The sequence below is a fragment of the Crocuta crocuta genome, unplaced genomic scaffold (genome assembly GCF_008692635.1).
Source record: "Crocuta crocuta isolate KB4526 unplaced genomic scaffold, BGI_CrCroc_1.0 scaffold118, whole genome shotgun sequence".
NCBI lineage: Eukaryota > Metazoa > Chordata > Mammalia > Carnivora > Hyaenidae > Crocuta > Crocuta crocuta.
In genome coordinates, this window is record NW_027551558.1 from 4,243,835 (window position 1) to 4,258,730 (window position 14,896).

At 45.9% G+C, this 14,896-nt stretch overlaps 1 protein-coding gene across 2 annotated transcripts; it reads left to right on the top strand.

Annotated features, from left to right (window-relative positions):
• The first annotated feature begins 389 nt into the window (after positions 1–389).
• Positions 390–14,537, top strand: SLC67A2 (solute carrier family 67 member 2). 2 transcript variants are annotated; one of them, XM_077749342.1, is made up of 6 exons: positions 390–500; positions 5,193–5,280; positions 6,271–6,314; positions 6,661–6,790; positions 9,818–10,027; positions 13,441–14,537. In XM_077749342.1, exons 2-6 carry the CDS (start codon positions 5,211–5,213, stop codon positions 14,229–14,231), a joined length of 1,245 nt encoding a protein of 414 aa, XP_077605468.1. In that variant the 5' UTR covers positions 390–500; positions 5,193–5,210; the 3' UTR covers positions 14,232–14,537. The 2 variants fall into 2 exon arrangements, with proteins under 2 accessions (XP_077605468.1, XP_077605467.1); XM_077749341.1 differs by lacking the exon at positions 390–500 and adding an exon at positions 7,532–7,595 and having other exon boundaries at positions 5,240–5,280.
• Positions 14,538–14,896: the final 359 nt, after the last annotated feature.

The window sequence follows — 14,896 nt, forward strand, 5'->3', positions numbered from 1 at the left end:
GGATGCTCACAGCTCTCCGAGGTTGGCCTACATTATTTCCGCTGTGTTTCCAACAGGCAAGCCGAAGGGTGGGGGGGCCAGAGGAACCAACTCCCCGTCACTCAGAGCCCCCCCGAGCCTAATTCTCGAGTCTCCCAGGCTGGGTGGCCGCCACCCCGGGGGGCGGGGAGGCGGGGGCATACTCTTCGGTGAAGCTCTTCACAGCTCCCTCCCGTCCTCCAATACCAGAGGCAGTCTTTCGTCCGAGGAAACGCAGAGCATCATCATTACCAAAACAAAACAGGCAAGTCTCTCACACTCCCGGACTCGCACCGCCAGCTCCGTATCCCGGACCCAAACCGCGGCTGCGCGCGCGCGCCCAGCCGCCGCCGCCCCACAGCCTCGCNGCTACCCAGAAGCCAAGGCAGGAGCCGGGGGCCGGGGCCGAGGCGCAGGCTCCTGGCACCAGTGCCGTGGGAGCCCGCCGCTTCCTGCTCTGTCTTTATGTGGTGGGCTTCTTGGTGAGTTCTGGGGCTGGGGTCGAAGGGCTGCGTCCTGGACCTGGAACCCAAATAGGGGTGGGTTTTTTCTTGAAGCTCGAGTGGTTGTAAGGTTCAGGCAGGGCTGGGAACCTGCGATCCGCCCGGTGGTGCCTCCTTACTTTTCAAGCTTCCTCTTGTTCCCCAACCCTTTCTCTCTGCCAAGGCCACATTGCTTTATTGCCCCTAGCGCTTTTAGGGGGCCCAGTTCGCAGCTCCTGTGCCCCTCCTGCCCTTTGAGAAGCCTCCAGCACCAGGCTCAAGTGTAATCTGTGATGAGCGGGGCTCAAGGGTGACCCCAGGTGTTAGATGCTGTGGTAGGTGCGGCGCACGCAGGGTGGACAGTAGGCTTGTTGGCAAGCTTGAGGAAGTCCAGCTGATCTGGTGTCTGTAGATGTGCTGGGAATACACGGGTCTTTCTGTCAGACCAAGCCGGGGAAGTCGCTGTTGATGATCCTACTTGGACTAATTAGGCACATTTGCCTATTTTGCCTACCAGGATTCCTGGTAGACTTGAGTGTTTAAAAATGCAAACCACAGGCTTTTTGATTGCCGACTAATAATACCCCATTGGGTGTGTGTGTGTGTGTGTATATATATATATATATATATCTTTATCCATTCATCCATTGATGGACATTTGGGCTCTTTCCATACTTTGCATACTTTGGCTGTTGTCTGTAGTGCTGCTATAAACATTTGGGTGCATGTGCCCCTTCAAAACAGCATACCTGTATTACCAACAGCAACACAAAAATGCAAACCACAGTGAATTATACACATCTGCCCTTCAACAAACTTTATTGGACAACGCAGATTTGTTTTTTTAATGATTTGTGTGTGTGTGTCCTACATGAATTTCCCGTGTAGAATGGAAAGCTTAAAAAGAGGAGTATAGGATAGAGGAAGTCCATCCATCCATTTGTTATTGTTAGAATTTCTAAAAACCTGCTATGTGGTAGACACTGTGGAATTCCAATCATTGTTATACACAGTCCCTGCTGGGAAAAAATTAACAATCTTACTAGTAAGCTTGTGTTGGTAGTTCGTGGGCCATTATCTCCAGGAACCCAAGATCCAACTCTTTACTCCTCTCTTTCTAGTCTAGACCTGGTTCATTTGCTTTGGTTGTGAGCCGATTCATGTTAGGGGAGAATTGGGACAAGCACCCGGTAGGATTCTTTGATGAGTCTGTATCTTGAGGGACAAAACTAGTCAGGTTAAAGGTCCCTGGGAGAAGGCTGCCTCAGCCGTCAATAGTCCCCAGTGGCACTGGGTCTTGGCAAAGAGGAATTACCGTTTTCTGCCCAGATGCAGGTTAAGACCACTACTCCCCAGTTAAAATAGCCACACCTAGAGTTTGGATGGTGAGCTATGCTCAGCTAGGAGAGGAGCAGGAAGGCAGTCTCCCTGCCGCCCCCTCAATGCATGGAGTTCATCAGTCTATAAAGTTTTAATGTTGACCTAATAGTTAAGACAATGGTGAAAGCATTTCCACCAAGTCACTGTAAACACAGAACCCTGAAGCACTCAGGAGGACACCTTCACACAGAACGTCTGCCTCAGTTAACCTTGTCTACCTACCCCCCAGAGAACCTTGCCTACCTACCCCTCAGGCTCAGTGCCTCCCGTTCCAGAATGCCTGAGTTTGGCATTCCTTAATCTTCGTTCAGTTTCAGGGTGGAAATACCTCTCCTACCTTCCATTCCAGTCACCCAGAATTCAACACTATAGAGTGTGAGAGGTTCTTAAAATTTCAAAAGGGAGTTGGCTGCCATCCACCCTGTGGTAGGAGCTGGGGACTCTAAGCTACTGCTTCCCTCTCTTGTCTGGTACTACCGTCTGGTTCTGCCAGATGAAAAGGATTTGGGCCTTCCCCTGGAAAGTCCAGACTGGGCTTCAGAGAATCCAACATGACCTACAATTCAGAATTGTTTGAGTTTTTTAAATAAATTCACTGATCATTCATTACAGCCGGCCCCCTGGTTACAGATTTGAATATTCAGAGCTTCTCTTATGTTGTCTACATGCTGTGCACACAGCTAGTCAAATTTAGCAGTACTGATGTAAAATTTTAATAATTTGTTCAAGAGAAGCATTTGGTCTCTAATATGTTCAGGGGAAAATGTAAGATTTCCCATAAGTTAGATTAGGGATTTTTTTTTAAATGGAAAATGTTGTAAGCAATTAAAGTATGTGCAGCTTTGGGTATCTGTAAAGGATCTAATGGCTCTTTGTTAGGTAACATCTAAGGAGTATTATACATAACTTAGTTATTACTTTTAATATAATTAGCGATGTAAAGACCCCTAAGACTTTTGAGAAAATGGTTTTGGATTAATAAGAGAGGAAGGGAACAAGATTAAAGAAGTCATTTGCCAGAGTGTTCTGTTTTTAGTTCTCATCCATGCTTCCAGGTTTTAATTTGTTTAAGAAGGAAGACTAAGGGCCCTTTAGGCCCTTTTTGGTTAGCATCCTAAGATGGTGCTGAGATCTATGATTTCACTCCCTTTCCTTCAGATAACATGGGGAGGTTTATATTTTATTTCATCAGCTTTAGTCAGGTCTCTTATTCATTCTTACTGAGGCAATTTGCTAATCACAAAATATTTGGGTTCCTACCGTGAAAAAGATCCTGGAATTTGTTAGTATATATACCAGTTTTTACTGAGAGGTGTACCTGTTCCCATGAAAGGTTTAAGTGATCCCTACTCGCCTGATTTCCTTATGAATGGTTACAGCCACGTGACCAGTTGCAACATTAAAGTGCATGCAATGCGGGTGGTTTTGAAGAACTTGTGGATTTACTGGAAGAGAGGAGTCGCCTTTTATAGTACAAGAGAAGAAAGTTTTAGAACACAACTTCCTAAAGAGCTAGCACCAGCCTCCTTGGAAATAGATACTATTTTTCAGACTCATAAAGTGTGAAAAATAATAGTGAGCATCGGTGATTGCTTATGAGTCTATGTTTTCTTATCACCTTCCATAAATCTCAACCTACTTAATAATTTCTCTTCCATCCTTTATTTAGAATAACGTTTTGAAGGTTAAATGACAAGTGGTACTGGGAATTTTTTGGAAATAAAATCTTGTTGGACAGTTGAGTTTCCTTTTCTGAAAGAGCAGAAAATTCAATAAGTAACTGATGTATTTTCACTATTTTAAATGATATAATGCATCAGTAGGCTAATGAAACAAAGCTGACAGAAAACCCCAGCAGGCATTGACTCAGACCCAAGAGAAATTTTAAGTAATCTTATATCAAAATAACGAACCATAGTTCTGGTGTAAATTTATGGGCTATTTAAGAACACTGGATAGTAAATATTTGGCCACCTAAAGATGTAGCGATGGAAAGGGGACACTGAAAAGTACATTTAGAGATTCGTGTTTCTAAAATTAGATGAAGGTATAGCCACTAGGAGAAGGGGCCAGCAAAAGATTAATTGTGGCCCAAAGAAAAAATTATCCTCCATACATTTCTTTCTTTGTATTTAACCAGGATTATAACAAAAGGAATTTGGGTTGAGTGTAAAGAAAATGTGTGTGTGCAATGTGCTTTCCTCCTTCGAAACCAGTTGTAGCAAGTAACCAAGTGAAGTAGGAATGAGAACAAAACTTAAGAAAAATTAACAATCTGTTCACTCAGAATACCTAGCAAGAAGGATCAGTACTTATCCCCAGGACTGAAGGAAAGAGAAAAAAATGTTTGACTTCCGTTGCGTGTTACACATTTCTCACACTACGTCTCTTAATGTACATCATATTTCTACCAGACAGGTGTCATCCCCATTTTTTACAGATGACAGCACTGATGCTTGATGACATCCAGTAACATGCTTAGTAAGTGATGGAGCTAGAACTTAGAATTGTCTGTCTGACCCCAGATTCCATGCACTTTCATTGACCCAGCTGCAAAACATTGACTTTCCCCACTACCCCAGCCACCTTTCTCCTTCCTGCTTCGCTCAGACTTTCTTTTCAGATACTACCTTGTAAGCCTGTAAACCACAGATTAGTTGCCTTCCCTAATTCTGGGAGGAAATTCATACTATGAAGCAAAGGCTGCTTTGCCAAGGAATATGTGTTATCCCTACTTCCTTTCCCACTTCATTACCCACAAACAGGTTTCTTTATTTGCTTAACTTCTGTCGCATATCCTCCTTGTATATTAAAGATCAGTTACAAAGAAGCTGAGGTTGAATGATTCTAGGTTATGGTGATCAAGCATTTACAAGTAGCAGTTCTTATATTGATTTTGATTCTTTGATAACTTTAACCGGTTGAGTATAGCACACTCACTACAGAATACAATTATGATTTCTTATTTGCTCAAAATTTTAGGTATTGTTTTTATTTTTATTTATTTTTATTTTTTTTAACGTTTATTCATTTTTTGAGAGACAGAGCATGAGCAGCAGTGGGGCAGAGAGAGAGGGAGACACAGACTCTGAAGCAGGTTCCAGGCTCTGAGCTGTCAGCACAGAGCCTGATGCGGAGCTCAAGCCCATGAACTGTGAGATCATGACCTGAGCTGAAGTTGGACACTTAACTGACTGAGCCACTCAGGCGCCCCTGTTTTTATTTTTTTAAATCAGCCTGTTATTCGGATTACCACTTCAAGAACATCTAAGCTTCAGTTTCAATTGGAGTTAATTATGTTTTGTTGTTTAGGATTTGTTTGGTGTGAGCATGGTCGTCCCTTTATTGAGCCTTCATGTCAAATCTCTTGGGGCAAGTCCAACAGTTGCTGGAATAGTAGGTGAGTGGTTAATATTGCACATTTTCAGAGTGCTGAATTTTCAGGTATTTCCCGAACCTATGCAAGGAGCTGGCTGTGTATGTTAAAGGGTAGGTATAGACTCCTGCCTGCGGGCACCTGTAACCTAATGCGAGAAATCAGAGAAACGCAACCTACAGAAATCAAGCCATGCAGCAAAGGGACTCGGGGTGAGCCCTGACAGATTGGTTGCAAGCTTCCTGCACCACCACCAGCACCTCTTAGGGGGTTGTTACGGCTTTTCTACCTGTGCAGCCTACAAACAGCACGTCTGAAGGTCACTGATTTACCTAAGAGACAGGAAATAGGGCTTGGGAGCATGCTACTATACAAGAAATTGTTAAGACGAACAGCCCTTGGTTAGGCACAAGCTGGATAAGCAGATGTTCTGGGACAGTGTGTACAAAATATTTGGTAAGTCCTCCATGCCATGATTTGTATTTCCCTTGGAAAGTGGAATCGCACTGGACCACACGGCAACCTGAAGGTATTTATGGAGAGCAGAAGGGGCGTGCTGTTTGATATAATGGAGGTAAAAGTACTCTGTAAAACTTTGTCAGTTTCTTATAAAACTGGAAGGTTAGAGGCATGTGAGATAATACAGAAGATTTAAGACTTAGCAGAATTCTTGCAGGATTCAGATTTCTACTCCCCCAAGTACTCTTTGTTCAGTCTTCTCAGCTGGGGGTACACATCCTCACAAGGTGGGAGAAGGCCTCTCTCTCAGAGTCCCTGAGGGTGGCCGTTAGCTTTGGTCTCTCTTCTGCTTCCTTCAGTTTTATTTTGAATTTTTATAAAAAATTGTATGGCTTTTCTCTTCCAACTGAAAAAAAAAAAGGGTAATTTCCTTTTAAAATGGTCCTTTCTCTCTCCCCCCAGTGTTTTTCTGTTAATTTCTATGTAATTGTTACCACATAAATCCATTTTTTTGTGATGGGTCTGATTGTATTGATTTACTGATGTCTTTTATAGGCTCCTCCTACGGCATTTTGCAGCTCTTTTCTAGCACATTGGTGGTAAGTTATCCCCCATCTAGCAACATATCTGGGTCACATTTTGGGGGTATTTTGGGGTGCCTGGGTGGCTCAGTCAGTTAAGGGTTCGACTTTGGCTCAGGTCATGATCTCAACAGTAATGAGTTCAAGCTCCACATTGAGCTCTGTGCTGAGAGCTTGAAGCCTGGAGCCTGCTTCAGATTCTGTGTCTCCTTGCTCTCTGCCCTTCCCCACTCATGTGCTTCTCTCTCTCTCTCTCTCTCTCTCTCTCTCTCTCAAAAGTAAGTAAACATTTCAAAATTTTAAAAACATTTTGGGGGCATTTCCATGGTGGTGGTGGACCTGCTGTGTTCCTTGCTTTCCTCAGGGCTGCTGGAGTGATGTGGTCGGAAGACGGTCCTCCTTGCTGGTGTGCATTCTGTTCAGCGCCCTGGGTTATCTCATTCTCGGAGCATCCACCAGTGTGTTCCTGTTTGCCCTCGCCAGAGTCCCTGTGGGTGAGTTCTTGCCTTTGTGTGTGTGTTCATTCAAAACAAGTCAGGTATATGTATGTGTAGAAAGAGAGACTGTCCTTCTAGACACTGCCTTCTTGATTAGAGTACATGTCAAGAGAGAATCATGGCAATAGCAAGAGTAACCAGCCCCTGCTGTTGGTGGGGCCCTCGGTATCAGCCAGGCTTGGCTAACCTGTGCCAAGCCGCAAAGCTTGCACATGACCGAGTTTGGAGCCTTCCCCAACTGTCCATGTGAATCATCAGGCTGCTGCACAGACCTGTCTCCTTCCCATCGATCTGATCTCTCGGTACCTCCAACCAGTAGGAATTTGTTCAATGTCTTTGGCCAACCCTGTGGTTTCTGTTCTCTCCCTTGGTGAGCTGATCGTTTTGAAATTGGGCCTCCTGACTTCATGTTGAGGTTTACGACTATGGCTTTCCCTGCCGCCTTCTGTGAACCTGGCTGCTACCTGGGGGAGAGAGCAGGATGACAGTGTAGTGGCTTATGGCTCATGGGTCAGTTTCTGTTTCCACACTGATCTTGAAAGTTTCTGGCATTTTCAAAATAGCTTTTATTTCGTCCGTGCCTTGAAACATTCTGTCCTTTCTTGGAGACGCCACTTGTGAATGCCGTCATGGTGTGGTGCGTAGGCAGTTCCTGTGGAAGCTTTTTATGCTCTCTTTGCCTTTCTCCGTTGTGAGAGCCCTGGAGTCTCAGTGTTTCTTTCTCTCCTTACTCAATAGAGCACTGACAGACTCTGCTACCCTGGTGGACGAGTTTGCGGCACAGGACCTCTGCCCATATTCAGTTAAGCTGCATGTTTTTAACTAACACCCCCAAGGAACAGAGCATTAAATAAGTCCTTCTGACCTACAGTTGATGACCAGCTCATTGGGGGATTTTCACCCCATTTCCATGACATACATTCTTTCTCGCTAAGTCTTTGGAGTTTACCCTCCAAAATTCATGCTGTGCCTTTCTATTGACGCAAAAAAAAAAAGGTCATGAAGGTCTTTGCTTTGAATGTAAGCTGTCGTCCTAACTCGTCCCACTACCATGCGGAACCCAGCTGACGGCTGCTTGTGCACACGCAGTGTTGAAGTTACTGTACAGGCTTGGTTTGAGTGGCAGTGTGTGTCCCACAGTGTAATATACTCCACCACTCAGCAGTAAGGCTGCTCATGATTCTAAAGAAAAATATAAGACAAATAGACTCAACATTGATTATACAGTAGATAGAAGTTTATAGAGGAGGTTAAAATGTTTTTGTTTAATATGACATGAGCCCGGTTTGAGTCACGGTAGCTCTGTTAGGTGAACATCCTACTCTTTGCCAACTGAAGAGCTATACACAAATACTCCTTCTTGCTGTGGAACCTCTCCGGTGTTCAGTGGCCCGGGGACATGAAGGAGCCCTGGGCAGCCTTGCCAGGGTTGTGCCACAAGATTTCACATGTAGGTTCAGGTCTTTGTGTCCTGAAGGTGAACCTGAGAGAGGTTGAAGTACCAGAAGCAGACGTGTGGTTTCCCCCTCCTCTCTCTGTCCCCTCGCCCAGCCCCCAAAATGTAACAGAAAGCTAGTCTGGGTTACTCTCACCACATCCCTCTTTCCTTGGGTGTGTGAGGTGGACCCAAATCAGTATCATTTCAAAAATAAACACAGGAATATAGTCACAAGAACATAATCTATCAGGCCTCCTAGGAATCATCTTCTGGTCCAGTCCTTTCCCACATTTAAGGGAATAGGTTTAGAAAAAGTCTTTCTACCTAGTTCCAAAAGAGATTTTAAGTTTGCTTCCCAAATAGGCTGGTTATCAGACAAACACCGTCTCTGATATTTAGACCCAGCTGGGTGTAGAAGCCAGCATCAATGTGCTGGTGGAGTGATGTGCAGAGTGAGACTTTTTTTTTTTTTTTAATGTTTTATTTATTTCTGAGAGAGAGAGAGAGACAGTGTGAGCAGGGGAGGGTCAGAGGGAGAAGGAGTCACCAAATCTGAAACAGGCTCCAGGCTCTGTGCTGGCAATCAAATCTGAAACAGGCTCCAGGCTCTGTGCTGGCAATCAGCACAGAGCCCAATGCGGGACTCGAACCCACTAACCATGAGATCATGACCTGAGCCAAAGTCAGATGCTTTTAACTGACTGAGCCACCCAGGCGCCCCGTGGAGTGATACTTCTTTCAAGAAGATCGCTGGAAACTGTTATGTTCCATCCTACTTAGGAGCAGTTCACACAGACCCTCCAGGAGCATTGATTGAGCGCCTGCTATGCATCGATCAACACTGGGCAAGCTGTGTTTCCAGAAACCACAGTCTGTTCAGTGTATGGGAGTATGGGTGAAGACGAGTCAAGTACCTCAACAGAAATAGGAGGAATATAAAGTTGTAACATATAATTTAATCTCTTATTAAGTCATGTCATGGCTTTCAGTTTGTTCAGGCAAAAAACTCATAAACCCCTCGCTAATAGAAAATCAATTGGTATTGTTTAGATGACCGTGTCACCGTATTTCTATATTTTTACACCCTATCCTTCTTTCCTGTTCTGTTTCTGTCTGTAGCAGTTATTACCTTTATACATACACAAACATGCACACATGCACACACGCACACACAGGCTCTGTGAAGATAGCACATTGTGTCAAGGGTCAAAGTTACTATTGGACATATAGTAGGCATGAGGTAAATGTTTATCCACAGAGCAAATGAATAAAGAATGACACATCTCTGTAGAGAAGCCACCATGAATTGCACTTGGCTAACAGAGAGGGCCAGAGATACTGGGATGTCAGGGTGGGAGATGGGGAAACTAAGGATTCAGGGCTTCACCACCAGGGATAAGTTGGCCAGTTAGGACTGTGGGGCTAGACCGGGAGTCCAGTCGCGGAGGCAGGAAACTGCAGACCTTAGACGTTCAAAGAGAGTGGAGACTAGAACTCTGTCAGTGATAGAAATGAATTGCAAGATCATGTGCAAGATACTTTTGGTCTGAAAAATGTTACAGAGCATGTTTCTTGTCCCCTTACAGGTATATTCAAACACACACTCTCCATTTCAAGGGCTCTGCTTTCTGATCTGGTCACAGAGAAGGAACGACCACTCGTAATTGGACAGTTCAACGCAGCCTCTAGTGTGGGCTTCATCTTAGGCCCCATGGTGGGTGGCTATCTCACTGAGTTAGATGGTGGATTCTATTTAACAGCCTTCATCTGTTTTTCTGTCTTCATTCTCAATGCTGGTAAGTTGACATTTCATCATAAGAAGATTGTCTGGTTTATGCATTCACACTGATCAATCCGCCTACTTTAATCTCCTTACAATTTGTTGTTCTTAAAATAGGCAGAATTTTTTGTTGTTGTTCCACTATAGTTAACATACAGCGTTATATTAGTTTCAGGCGTAAAATACAGCAATTCAGCAATTCTATACATTACTTGGTGCTCATCCTGGTAAGTATACTCTTAATCCTCTACACCTTAGAATAGGCACACTTATTACTTGAAGTTGGACCACCTCATCCCCTGCTACAGACACCCCCCCATGTCTCCCAATCATGTTAAAAGTACATATGTATCTCATGCAGCCAGCATAGTGGTGGGCTGGCCCTGTCCCTCACTCCCTCACTCTGCTTCTCTCCATATGCTCCAGCCACACTGGCTTTCTGGTCGACCTCACACACACCAGGCTCATTCCCACAGGAGGGCACTGCAATCTGTGCTTTCCTCCACCTACAGCATTCTTCCCAAATCGCTTCACAGGGTTTTTCTTCTTATCATTCAAGTGTCAAATATTTTCTTCCTTGGGATGGCCTTCCCTGATGATTCTGTTTAAAATAACTCCATTTTATTGACAGTACGCCTCTCTCTCTCTTTTTTTTTAATGTTTATTTATTATTGAGAGATAGAGACAGAGTATGAGCAGGAGAGGGGCAGAGAGAGATGGAGACACAGAATCTGAAACAGGCTCCAGGCTCCAAGCTGTCAGCACAGAGCCTGATGCAAGGCTTGAACCCATGAACCGCAAGATCATGACCTGAGCCAAAGTCACACACTTAACTGACTGCGCCACCCAGGTGCCCTTTTGACGCCACTTCTCAAATTATATTAGAAATTTGTTTTCTTGCTTCTGTTCTTTCTACCCCTTTCCTTCCCACCTCTGCACACATGCCGTTCAAAAGTAAACACCTCAGGCATAGGGATTTGCTCATGGTTGTCACTCCTGCCCAGAACTTGCCAGGCACAAAACTAAATTCAGTCCTGTTTGATGAATAAAAGAACACTGTCTGGACTGTGAGCCCCTGGACGCAGCATCAGTTGCACCTATAGCAAACAAGATGAGCCTCTTTGCCCAGAGACTGGTATATGGCTGAGCCTTAGATAAACAACTTTGTAAGCAAGAGGAATGATTCACGTTCTTCAGTTTTTCTTAAATGTAATGATAACCTACTGCACCGTTTTCAGTCTTGTATTCAAGGCTCCACGTTGAGAGATGAATTCCATGTTGAGCTAGGATTTCACACTCAGGAAGCAGAGTTCACGGCTCAGTGTCAGACCTCATAGGAATACTTTATGATTTCCTGCCAGAAGTGTAACCTGTAACCTCAGCCAGGAGGTGAGGTGTGGTCTCATGGATTAGGGTAAATCTAGATAATACTTTAAGCACCTGATCAGCTGGCGTGGCCAGGTACCTTCCCACGTGAAGGAATGCGATGAATGCGATAACAGTGGAAGTCAGAAGTCATGTGTAAACAAAGAACCTGATATGGAGCTCTGTTTTGAATTCTCCAGCGATGCTGCTGTTCACATTTTGCCTTCACCTAAGCCTGTGAATGGGTTTGAGGTAGTCAGGGATACATCCACCTGCAAGCATTCTCCACAATGGCTAAAAAAAGTCATAGGGATTTATTGTGCACTCTTAAGAAGTGTGGAGGTCGGCGGGCCAAGCTGACGCAGGAAATAGCAGAGGAGAACAACGGGGTGAGGTGGGGGGGCTGGACAGCAGACAGTCTCACATGGGGCTTTGGCCAGACAGCTCAATGAACTTAACGTATGGCGGGTTTTTTTGTTTGTTTGTTTTTCCCTCAACACTTCAGCTGTTTTCTTCAACCCTCTTCACCCCTTCAGCCTCTCATATCCTCACTCTGATCTGCCACGTTGCCTGAGAAAGGCCTTTTATGTCTTTTTCCCATGATTTCTGTTTTCAGACAGAAGTCTGACGGACTTAGATTCACATTCCTGCTTTGCCACTTTGTAGTGTGGGCCTTGGGTGGGTTTCCTCAGTCCCTCATCTGTAAAACAGGGTGACAACACTCCTAGACTTGTTAGGAGTTTACCCCACAGCGTCGAGTATGGGAAGCCCTCAGTAAACGTTAGTTGCTGTCATGATTATCATCTTTATTATTATTTTAATTATACTCTTTCTCTCAGTCTACCAGTGACAAGCCTTGCTCATTTTTTTCAAGGTTCTATGAAGTGTCCGAGGGCCCTTGTAAAGGTCAGAAGAGGTGGAAAGTCCAGGCCTGCATTCTTGTGTGGCTAGTTTCCTGTCATAAATTAGTCCCTGGCTAATAGTCCACCAGTACTATATTTGGAGAAACCACACACACAGATGTAGCTGCTGAAAACAGCATGAAGGGGCCTGAAAGGCCACTGGCCCACACTGAATTTAAGTGTGGAAGGACTGAGAACCCAGCAGCATGAGTTAGGAAACGATATCCTAGAATGGCAAGCTGGAATTCAGTTTTAAGACATTTGGGGGTATGGATTGGCCGTGCCAATAGGTCATTCTACTTGGATGGCACGGGATAAATAAAACAGCCATGGCAGGAATGTTCCAGTCACAAGGGTGGAGGAGAGATTATCTGAATAGGAATCGAGCTGCCGCGTAAGGTCATGCATCCCGGTCCATGAGAATGGCATCCCCTGAGATTTTGAGGTGTGACTTGTAAAAGCACATGATGGCCCTGATGGAGGCAGATCCACGCAGGTGCTTTCTGATGACTCCTTGGGGGTGTCAAGCTGTCCCCCCCTCTCCACAAGCCAAGGCTGGCTGTCTCTGTTCACAGCATCCCTTGTTTCCCTCCACTTAGCCCTTACCCTGTAATCCAGTTGCTTTACTTGTCTAAACTCCCTTTTAGACTTAAATTCCTTGAGGGCAGGGATTTCATAGACCTTGTCTTGTTGGTTAATATATTCCTACTGTTTAGCACAGAATTTAGCATTTAGGAAGCATGAATATTCAGTATTCAAATGGGTGAAGTACAGGTGGTGAATGGATGTGTATGCAGACAGTGGATAGACAGATTTAGAAAACTAATAATGGGAAGAATTTAAACATAGAGCATGAGAACTTAGATCTCACGTGATCTAGGAAACCATCATGGGCTCTTGAGCTGGGAAAAAAGTGAGCATTTTGTAGGTCTAAATTTTTTTCTTTGAGGGGAATAGAATTCCGTTACCAAAATTGAGTAGAAGTTGCTGTGGGAACGGTTAAAAACGGTATTGAGAAATACAGATGAGTATAATCCTAGTACAGAATCCAGAGTAGTGATCTCATACAAATAATTGCCACCTCCCCACCTCTACCCCTCGGGAGCGCCGTGGGAGGCGCGGCATGCAGCCTGCTCTGACCAATCCTATACCACCTTACCAGGGCTGGTTTGGCTGTTTCCGTGGCGGGACACGAAGCTCACCAGTACAGAGATAGGCCTGCCAGCGGCTAAGAACTCTGAGCTTCAGGAGAAGACAGACTGTCAAGTGCAAGAAGTGGCCCCCCACTGCCGGAGCAAGGCCCGCGGGAAGCCCTCCAGGCCGCCCTGGGTGGAGGTCGCTTCCGCACTGCGGGACATGAAGAGCCTGATATTTTCCGAAATGTGGGACATCTTCGTGGTGCGCTTGCTGATGGCCGTGGCGGCCATGCTCTACTACAGCAACTTTGTGCTGGGCCTGGAGGAGCGCTTCGGGGTGCGGCCGCGGTCAGCTGGCTACCTCATCAGCTACGGCAGCGCGCTGGGCGCCCTGGCCGGCCTGGCGCTGGGGCCCATCCTGCGGTTGTACCGGCACGACGGCCACGCGGTCCTGCTGCACTCGAGTGTGCTCACGTGCGTGCTGCTGCTGCTGCACACCGCCACCCGCACCGTGGCCGTGGCCGTGCTTTGCTCCTCGCTGCTGGCCGTCTCCACTGCCGTGGGCAGGACCTGCATCACCGACCTGCAGCTGGCCGCGGGAGGGGCGCAGGCCAGCGGCACGGTCATCGGCGTGGGGCAGTCGGTCACGGCTGTGGGCCGGATCGTCGCCCCCCTCCTCTCGGGGGTGGCGCAGGAGGTCAGCCCGTGCGGGCCCCCTGGCCTGGGGGCTGCCTTAGCCCTAGTGGCGATTTTCATAATGTCATTGAACAGACGCCGGTATGGTGATGGTGGCCGTGACAAATTAAAAAATGAGTAAAATGGAACTGGACGCAAGAAACCAACTCCGAGGCTGTGGAGGAGGGATTTCCCAACGGGTGTGATGTGTTGATAGACGCCCAGGTCCGGCCTGCTGGCCGATCAGAAGCCAGAGCTTTGTCAAAGGGGAAGGTATTAAAGGTTCTGTAAAAGCCTCCTCTTCCCACCCAGCCGGTGCGGTTGAAGTTTTCCGGGAGAAGCACTACCAGCTTCAGGGCAGGGGGATGATGGTGAGTTAACAGAAGGTGATGTACTCCCCTGCTAAGTAAAAACTACGGTATCGCATTAATAAAGTGATCCACTGGGACAGGGGTTTCATGTCAAAATGCGGAAGCCAAGAGGGGTCCTTTCTGCCATGAGAATCCTAGAGATGGAGGAAGCTGTTATTGAAACTAGCCTCTCACTTTCTCAAGTTATAACAAGGTTATGAGTTCTGGTTCCACCTGGAAAACAGGGAACATCAGATAGCTGGCCCCGGAGACCAATTCGGGGGTCCTCAGGGATGCCCAGAACCCTGTATTCTATAAGCACCACTTGCACTTTTTCACGGCGGCAGAAAAAGCATCATTCAGAGATCATGGTGGTTTTGATTCAAGTCAAAGCCAGAGGCTTGGTTTGTGTTTATGAATAGCTAACTCAGCTTGAACTACTAAACGAAGTGATCAC

Bases quoted from the DNA above. Each gene is read 5' to 3' on its own strand.
- SLC67A2 (XM_077749342.1), top strand. From the start codon at position 5,211: ATGGTCGTCCCTTTATTGAGCCTTCATGTCAAATCTCTTGGGGCAAGT. The intron at 6,315-6,660 runs GTAAGTTATCCC...TGCTTTCCTCAG, and splicing joins TCTTTTCTAGCACATTGGTG to GGCTGCTGGAGTGATGTGGT. The intron at 6,791-9,817 runs GTGAGTTCTTGC...GTCCCCTTACAG, and splicing joins CCTCGCCAGAGTCCCTGTGG to GTATATTCAAACACACACTC.